At 37.8% G+C, this 10,252-nt stretch overlaps 1 protein-coding gene across 3 annotated transcripts in view; it reads left to right on the top strand.

The window, feature by feature from the left end:
- XB5896631.L (glucuronokinase 1 L homeolog) overlaps nt 1-10,252 on the top strand; it is a 45,799-nt gene continuing 35,547 nt past the window's right edge. For 2 of the 3 annotated variants that reach the window (XR_001932259.2, XM_018225753.2), the window contains exons 1-2: nt 118-348; nt 7,676-7,782. Coding sequence is in view for 2 of the 3 variants with exons in the window: in XM_018225753.2 (XP_018081242.1) it covers nt 292-348; nt 7,676-7,782 (164 nt within the window). In the remaining variant the exon portion in view is untranslated. Of the gene's footprint in view, nt 91-117; nt 349-7,675; nt 7,783-10,252 lie in introns of those variants that run through there. The other variant, XM_018225754.2, reaches the window with a different exon arrangement.

Genomic DNA, 10,252 nt, shown 5'->3' with positions numbered 1-10,252 from the left:
ACCTCAGTGGAACGCCAGAGAGAGTGGGCGGGGACATACGCGTGTCATGTAGGAGGCGCGGCCTCACTGTGTGGGACAAATAAGAAAACCGTGAGTTTCGACTAGGCCTTCTGTTGAATGTGTGTGCGTATGTAAGCTTGCGCTACATAGAGGAGTGTAATAGTAAATACAAAACGGCCGGGCAGGGGCAGGTCATTTACCTCTGCACCGCCCTAGTCCGGCACTTTGTACTCTGAGTGGCTTGTACTGCTGTTTGCGCTTCACTACAACATTCCAGGGCAAAGCCGCGCAATGATTTGCATCCTGCTAGTGGCAGGACATGGGACACTCCTGGAAAGCCACATTAAGGTCCTTTCTTACTCTTACTAACAGTGTTTACAGCAGCAGTAATAGTAGCTTGAAGCATGCTGTATATAGTTTAGTTGGGTTAATTGTCTTATGAAAGTACAGCTTGGTGGGTACACAGAATATGTCATATAATCATTATATGTGCAGTTACTAAAGAGAGAAAATAGCCTGATAGGCTGCTCCCACTATGTGAGTGAGCAGGGAAGGAATGCTGTGGGCACACCACACTAACTGGATATAAAAACTGCAAATGGGTGTGTTTGCAGGGTTTTTTCGTTTTTAGCCTATATACAGTTCAGTTTTTTTTCACCAAATTGTTAGTGATGGTTATATTTTATCCAATTTTTTGTATATTTTTCATATATATATGAAATATATATTTCATCCATTCTCTAGATCTTATTTATGGCTCATGAAGGTAAACTTCACAAAATCAGCACTTTAGCTATTCCCTTTTCATTACCAATATGTATTTATATATATATATATATATATATATATATATATATATATATATATATATATATATATATATCGTTTCGGTTCTATATTAGAAACTTCATCAAGGAAATATAAACAAATATATATATATATATATATCGTTTCGGTTCTATATTAGAAACTTCATCAAGGAAATATAAACAAATATATATATATATATATATATATATATATATATATATATATATATATATATATATATATATGAATCTGTGCTACCCTGGACTATAAATCTTCTCAAATGCTTTCCCACCAGCAATAAAGTAAGTCATCATTGGGAAAACGTACATTGTGCTTTGTTTTCCAAAGTCGCCTGAAGTTCCTCACGTGACAACATCGAGCAACTTTGGAAAATAAAGCATTGTGTATGTTTAGGTTTATTAAATCCAACTTCAGGTTTTTTATTATAACTTTCATCAGGGAATGAAACAAACATATAAAGAATTTTGTATGTTTCCCAGCAGGAATTTCATTCATTGCTGGTAGGAAATCATTTTTGGGGAGAATTGTTGCCTGGCAGCACAGATTTAAACGCAAATCTCCCAATGTGCCATTACCCAAGAATTAAAGGGATACTGTCATGGGAAAAAACATTTTTTTCAAAATGAATCAGTTAATAGTGCTGCTCCAGCAGAATTCTGCACTGAAATCCATTTCTCAAAAGAGCAAACAGATTTTTTTTATATTCAATTTTAAAATCTGACATGGGGCTAGATATATTGTCTATTTCCCAGCTGCCCCAAGTCATGTGACTTGTGCTCTGATAAACTTCAATCACTCTTTACTGCTGTACTGCAAGTTGGAGTGATATCACCCCCCCCCTACCTTTTCCCCTCCAGCAGCGAAACAAAAGAACAATGGGAAGGTAACCAGATAACAGCTCCCTAACACAAGATAACAGCTGCCTGGTAGATCTAAGAACAATACTCAATAGTAAAAACCCATGTCCCACTGAGACTCCTTTAGTTACATTGAGAAGGAAAAACAGCAGCCTGCCAGAAAGCATTTCTCTCCTAAAGTGCAGGCACAAGTCACATGACCAGGGGCAGCTGGGAAATTGACAAAATGTCTAGCCCCATGTCAGATTTCAAAATTGAATATAAAAAATCTGTTTGCTCTTTTGAGAAATGGATTTCAGTGCAGAATTCTGCTGGAGTAGTACTATTAACTGATGTGTTTTGAAAAAAAACATGTTTTCCTATGACAGGATCCCTTTAAGGATAGTGTTTTAGAATATGTAGCTTGTAAAGGGAGGAAAGCAATAGCAGATCGAGTTTGAATGTACATAATGGAAATAAAAGGTATGTTTCCTTCCATAAAGAGAATATATCAATTTAGAGAAAAACAGATATAGATAGAATTTAAAATATAGGAAGAGGTATGGTGGATGTTTATCTCAGAAACAGAGATGCCAGTATGGCTTAAAAAAAGGGAAATAAAATATTTAGTTATATTGTACTGTAAAGGTATAAAGGATTTACATTTGTATAATATGTGTTTGAGTTTATCTTGGAATTTAAAACTTGCTTTATATATGTTTTTATATGACTTATCTAATTTAATGGATTTGTACAAAGATATGTATGTACATGTTTAAGAAATGTCTTTAAGGGAAGGTTTTAATTTAGGGATGTCTATAAAGCTGTACCTGCAATATACTGGAGTTTTACAATAGTAAAGGCACGAAACGCGTCAGTAGTGCTTTAATGCACTGTGCCATTTACTTACAGATTTGTACATAAAATGGAAATAAAGACAAGAGTTTATTGTAGTAGTATATACGGATTTATTTGAGAGATTTGCGGTGAGACTTGTCCGTCATAGTGCAGTTGAGCTTCACACATGCTAGACAAGTTTATTTGCACACTGGTCGAACACTCCACTTCTCTAAAAAGCACACAGTCCCATTGTACTTTTAATTACTGCCACTACACTACACACATGCAATTTCCAAAAAAAATCTAAATATAACAGTGCCATTTGAACCACTTTATTCAAAAATAATATTTAGCTACAGTTGTGTGTACAAGCTCTTGATAATCTACCGAGATCTGCTTTACTTAAAATGAACAGTGAAAATGTTAACACTTTTGGCTTGAGTCTTTGACAGTAGTTTAGAAAAAGGTCTGTGGTAAAGCTGTGAAAACTCCTATGTGATACTCAAGGGGTAGACGCCATACTTACGTAATAACAAAGTTTCCTTGGTGGTGGGCCCACAGCAAAATGACACATTTTATGTATTAAGATACTGGCAAACTACTTCCCCTGACTCCTCTCATTTGATCTATTCAAACAATTAAGTTCTCAAAAAGAAACTAACACTTAATTTACCAAGGATCCTTAATTAAATAATTTTGTTCTTTAGACCTTAAATTATTTAAAATCTTTTGACTGGGGGTTCCCACAGAACACAGTTATTGTTAAAAGCTATATGGGAGACCAGGCACTTCTGAATACCACCAACCATTAGTAATATTCAGAAGTGTCTGGCCATCTATATAGCTCTTAGAAGTAACTGTGTTCTATTGGGAACCCCATGGCCAAAAACTCCAGTTTAAATATAATTTTGTTTTGTGGAAGCTTGATAAACTTTTGCTTTGAAAAAGCTCCCCCCCCGCCAGGACACAATACTCATCTCGTGGTAGAAATATCCCTGCATAGTTAATTTGGGTTGAAACAAGGCAATATTCCATTAGGTTTAACTCACTCCCAACTTGTTAAAAAAAAAGTGTACCTCATGTAAAGTTTTTTTTCTTAACATATGTGGAGTAAAATTAATTTATTTAAGAATAAATAATGTATTTTAAGATGATGAAACGGAATTGAAAAATATAGACTTTGAAATAATGTATTCAACAAATAGTAAACAGATATGCCATTTCCTTGTTTGGAAAAATGAAGTCCAGTTTTCACTCAGATATCATTTTTTTAATGGATTTACTGGAATATTTAAGATCATTGTCATGTTGCAAGGTCCAGTTTCATGGACAGGATTTCAGCATAATGGGATCTGGCTAGGAGTAGGGCATGTTCATGCAAGTGCAGGTGATTTTTTTCATCCCTATACTACTTTTTAGCAGGGCCCAAGTGATTATTGGTTTCATAATTGAGGCCCTATGGGGAGAGTGTACTACTAAATTATCAGATTATCCTCAAGCACAGGTTTCAGGTAGAATGAAAAAGTCAAAGAAATTTAAACGCCGAAAATCACCGTGTCTCCCTGCACCCGAACTGAAACAATGCTTCCGGGTGCAGGCAGTCCAGAAGCGGATGCGGGGCAGCTGATTCGCCATAGTTTGCTTGCTCAGACGCAAAGATCTGATCGTACGAATCGAGGATTCGTACGATTTTCAGACCGTGTGTGGAGAGTCCCAAAATTTTTCGTCCGGCGGAGATCGGTCGTTTGGTCGTTCAGACAGGTTAAAAGATTTCTGTCAGCTGCAGGTAATATCTCTGCATGTATTGCCGATCGTACGATTTTCAGAGGGAGACTGTCACTAGCTTTGTCGGACATACCTATCGTACGATTGCTGTCAGGGGCAGAATATCGCCTGTTCTGTTCTTTTACTACTTTATTTGATCGGAATGGTTAGTGGCAGGTCGGGAGATGGGGAAGTCCGATCGTACAATTGATTCGTACGTTTGGATCTTTGCGTCTGTGGTCAGCTTTATCCACTTTGAGCAAAAGATAAATATAGGGACTGCACACTCAAAATTGAAAAAGGCAAAAGTTTATTACATTATTACAAGGCCTTTTTATCCTTTTTGTAATAACTTATGGATTTTTCCCCTGATGAAGACCACTTTTGTGGTCGAAATGCGTAGGGCCAATACTGGGCCATAACTGAACATGTGAGTGTATTTTTTGTAAATGTAATAAACTTTTGCCTTTTTCAATTTTGAGTGTGCAGTCCCTATATTTATCTTTTGTTTGATTATTTTTGGAGACTCTATATTGGCGGTCTTTATGGGACAAGCACCTCACTATTAAATTGAAATTGGGTGTGTGCCTTCTAAAAACCGAATTATCCACTTTGAAATCAGTAGTGTTAAGACCTCCCGTGATGATGTCCTTCTAGACATGTTTCAGCATCTTACATTCTGCTTTCAGCCTGAACTTAATGGACAAGTTGGCAGTTGGGTGAAATATGCTCTATGTTCTTCTGGACTGGACTGATGTATAATTTATTTGATGTCTGCATCCTCGGACCCTTGTGTTTTTTACCATTACCTCTCCTGGAGCAGAGACTGATAGGAATGATAGCATGCAGCATATGTGAGCACTGTATAAATATAGAATAATAATCAACAGAAAAAGAACAGGGAGTTGTATGCACACAGCAAGAAGGTTTCTCGTTGGTTTGAGCTGCTTCTGCACCTTGAGAGTTGGGAAAATGTTTATTGAGTTTGCTCTTAGAATGATCTGTGATAATAGAGGGCTTCAGCATGCTTTAACTCTCGCTAATATATTGGCATATGTTAGGAATTGCAGTCCAGCAGCATTTGGTTGGCGCAGCACTTATTATTATAAGCTACTTAACGAAGGCCATAATTAAAGGAATGCTAAGAAGATTTTGAAAATTCTGCATTGCCATCCCCAGGATATTTTGGTGATAGCATTATAACCATATTTTCCAAACTTCTTTCAGGCCAGAGAGACTATGGCTTACTGGTCTCCTCTAGAAAAGTCAAGCCCACAATGGTAGAGTTCTGGACAGGTCTATTCAGGCAGACCTGACCAGGACCCACCAACTTTTTATGCCCCTTTCCCTGACCCACTACCCAACTCTTTCCGCAGTGGGTTAACTTACTTACCGACCCAAGACCTACATAACTGGGTCTCCATGGACTGGAAGTGACGTTAATCTGGTGGCGGATAAACCGGGCCAGGGTAGGGAAGGTGGGAGATATAACAAACTACACTTTATCCAGGTTTGCCTTCTCAGTCAAGATATGGGGGCTTTCTGCCTGAAAACCCAAACCTCTTTGTGGGTATTCTATGGGTATCATGCTTATAGCAGGTCTCTGTGGTCACTACAGACAGGCACTCTTTGGTCTCTGAGAAGTGCCAGAGATGCTGCTGTAAGATACCTTAGATGTTTGGGCCTCTTTGTACCTGAAATGCAAGGGCCTATTTTGAATCTCGTCCCAAATCTGATGGGAGCCTCTGTGTAATTGAAATGCTAGGGCCTATTTTGAATCTTGTTCCGGACCTGATGAGAGCCTCTGTGTACCTGAAATGCTAGAGCTGATGGGAGTACACAGCAAACAGACTAAAAATTCTCAACACATTTGGGTTAGTATTTTTGAGCTGGGCATTGCATTGCCGAATTCCCAGATTCTGTCAGTATTCCTTTAATAGCTTGCTCATTGAAATTGGTGTGTGGGGATAAAATTCCATTTTATTTTTGTCCCCTTATGAATTCAACCAAGAGGTGCAAATGAATTCCACTCCATGCTGCTTAGCACATCACCCCTGTAGCGTTTTGCATATAAGGAATGTTTTTTCTTTTTGCAGAAAGCAAAATGACATGTTCTCAGCTTGTTGCAGACACTTTTGTATCCTGGAGGGTTTATTTACTATGTGGTTGCTACTTCTAACCACATTGCACAGATGCAGTACATTTAATTCAAGCTCCAAATGCATGCAACCGTTTTAACAGCACTAAATGCAGACATGTAATAGTCAAAATAAATTCAAAAGAGCAATGTTGTTCTGTGAAATGAAAGATAAAATAAGAAGTTTTATGAGGAGGTTATTTTTGTACCAAAGTTATTTTTCAGCTCAACATTTGGAGCCTTTTTTGCTCCCTATTGCATTGGATGCTGTTCTCTGCTTTAATTGCCATGGGGGTCAGCAGAATATGAACTGGTAGAATCTTCTAGATGCTTGGGCCTTATTGAATCTATACCGAGGACTCAATTAAATCAGTTTCATAGCTATGCCAACATTGGATTTCTCAGCTGCAGTCGGCATCAATGCTCTCACAGGGGTTAGACTGTGGCCAGCATATTTTATCCTACAGTGGGTCTGACAAACATGTAATATCTACTAAGCTGTCCTGCTTTTGAGACATAATCCTAGTTTCACTAATAAAATTGCTGACTTAACACTGATGAGCATACAAATGATTTGTGCTGCTTTCTTGCATGTTAGAAAGACCAGTCATTCTCTTGTACATGGATTCCCGTAAATTCCCCAAATACAATGTATAGTTTTATTCACATTCTGGTGGCTGGACAGCCCTCAATGTAACCTCACTAGTTTGAGTCCAACATCACTCTTCATGGCAGTGTAGTGTGATGTATACTACACTTGTTTATTTGCCTCCATATAGCATATAATTCTCAGACTAAAGCTGTACATACACAGGTCAATCAAAGCTTATTGTGCCATATATGGGGACAGATATGTATCAGGTTGAGGACTCTGATGAGGACCTCAGTGGTGCATTTATACGTTTCTCGCCCAACAGGTCTCCATAGCCCCACAGTATGATCTGATCTGTTGGCCCACGTCAAAAAAGATCTCACCATGTATAGTTATCTTATGTCTTATAGTTATCTTATGTCTTATGTTTTTCATCCAGTGCTTTTTAGCTGGCTTAAAAGTGACTGAAAATACCACAGCTACTACCTGTTGTCACTTATTGAATTAAATATATATGCTATAGTGATATTTTTGTAGTTTAATTCAGTCAGTGGGAAGTGACACGGGATATGTCTTTCTGCAGCAGTTAAACACCATATGAAATCAGTGGTCTGACTGCACAATGCTTGTTTGGTGAAAAATAATTATATATATTTTATATTTATTTCCTTGTAGAATGACCAGAGTGGTTTATACAGTTTCTTGGAAGATGTACCCAAAGCACTTTTGCCTGGTGTTGGTGGTATGAAAATTTTGGATTTTTGGTGGAAGGCTGTAAACACGTAAGTACATTACTTTAAACTTCTAGCTATTTACCTGAAGCCCAATATTCTATTCCTAATGTGTTGGGATCCTGGACCCAATTGTGGTCCTTTTAATCCACAGATTTTAATGTGCTCCTAAATAGTACATTTTATGTGATATGTGCTTGTAGTAGTAAGTAATCAATGACATAGCATTTAAAAGGAAAAGAAAAGTTACACTGGGGGCTATACAAAATGTTCCTCTATGAGAGTCCAAACACAATCATTATGGGAGCACTAACCAGCTAGCATAGTCCCTCTTTGCTGCACGTGTACGTGTACGAACAATTTACCATAATCCATGCAATATACTCACAGAGCACCAAAGAGTTCATCAATTGATTAAAATCACACTTTATTTTCAAATATCAAAAGTCCTCTACACACAGGACTTTAGGCCATCTGCTATACGCATTTTGTGGCTACTCTCCACTTCCTCTTTAGTGCTTTGTAATTCAAGTACATTGGATCCTCTATGAGAGGGCTGCCATATTTGTGCAGCAGTAGAAACGTTGACAGGTTGAGAACTTCAATGAACAATAACTTACAAAAGCAGACCTATCAGCGAAAAATGATCAACATGACGTAAGGAACTTTAGGGGGCAGATTTAATATGGGTCGAATTTCGAAGTGTTAAAACTTAGAAATTCAACCATCGAATTGAAAAAATTTGATAGTCGAAGTTTTTTTTAATTAAATTTAGCAGTTTTCGATTGAATTAAAATCGATCGATCGTAGAAATCTTTCGAAACGAACGATTCGAACGATTTAATCGATGAACGATTTTCAAAAAAAAAAAAATTTGACTTCTAAAAACTTAGCCAACTGTTGGCTATAGGTTCTAGGAGGTCCCCACAGGCTAACATAGCAATTCGGCAGGTTTAAGGTGGCGAAGTGTCGAAGTCGAAGTTTTTTTAAAGAGACAGTATTTCGATTTTCGAATGGTCGAATATTCTAAGTATTTCCAATTCTAATCGAAGTCGAATTTGGCCTATTCGATGGTCGAAGTACCCAAAAATTACTTCGAAGTTTTTGAATTAGAAAATTCACTTAGAATCCACTTCGACCCATAGTAAATGGGCCCCTTAATGTATATGAATATTTTGAAGAATAGTTATTTTATTGCCAGTGTTACTTTGAGATTTTTAAAATTATGAATCATAATATAATTATAATATATATATACAAAATATAATTGTAAGCAACTTTCCAATATACTTTAAATAAACATGTCTAGTGGTTTTAAAATTATTTGTAAATGTAATTGCTACTGAAAGCAGTATATATATGTCAATTTCTGTTATCTGTTTGTTGGCCATTAATGGACTTATATAAGCTGCTGACTGGATTCAGACAATATGTATGGTGTCCACTTATTCAACAGTGTCAAACTGGGTAGTTTGGACCCTTTGGGGCTGCGCACCAGGGACCCCCCATGCAAGTTATACATTCCTGAAACCCGCTACCAGCCTCAAACACTCAGAGCTGTATCTTTTACTTCATCCTTGGGGGGAAATTCACTAATGGGTGAAAATTCACCAGCGACGGCTTTGGCGCCTTCACCACACTTTGCCAGGCGCAACTTCGCACAGACAACGCTAAGTTCCGGCACCGAGCGCTTGCGAAGTTGTGCTAGCGTTACTATGGCAGGCATAGTGAAGTTGCGCTACGCTAATGGACGTTCATGTTGCAGCAAATACAGTACACTACACAAGCCCAGGGAACCTTAATAAAAGAAAATAGAGTTGTTATATTGCCCTATACATGAGCCCACAGTAGAGTTTATGTGCCATATGTAAGGAAATATAGGGGGAAGGAGGGTACCCAAAAAAAAAAAAAATGTGCAATCTTTTTCAGCCTATCACCCTGTAAAAAGGAAAATACGCCAGTGTTATGGGACTTAGAAACAACTCAAACTTTTTTCGGACCAAGTCCTATCTTCTCTATTGCACTTCGACTGGTCTGAGGTGGCGAAGGCAAGTCTGGCGATAGAGGTAACGTTCAGTAAAAACAAAAACTTGCGTAGTAACGCTCTTTCACCAGAGCGAAAATACACCAGGCGTTAGAGTGTGAAGTTGCGCTAGAATCTATCTCCTTCGCTAGCATAATTACGTCAGGACCCGTTATTAAATCGGCGAAGTGCCAAAATGACGTCATGCTGGCGTATTTTCGCCAGCGTTAGCCACTTCGCCCTTTAGTAAATTTGCCCCTTGGAGTGAATCCAGCCAAAATATATAATTAATGTATATTGAAGATGGCTTAGATTTACATTACATAACATAAGTATGAATAAAAATTGGGTGCAGTTTTTCCAACCTTTGTGTATTCCAAGGCTGATAAATTAAAACTCCTAGAATCCCACCGAAGGCAGAGATAAAGTTAGAGAATTTTTGAGTAGAAAGCCTTCAGCTATTAGAGGATGCTTTGGATTATAATTGAGACACAGCTG

Source organism: Xenopus laevis, chromosome 7L, assembly GCF_017654675.1.
Source record: "Xenopus laevis strain J_2021 chromosome 7L, Xenopus_laevis_v10.1, whole genome shotgun sequence".
NCBI classification, from domain to species: Eukaryota; Metazoa; Chordata; class Amphibia; order Anura; family Pipidae; genus Xenopus; species Xenopus laevis.
Note: the sequence above shows the minus strand (reverse complement) of the source record. Positions and strands in the feature narration are given on the sequence as shown.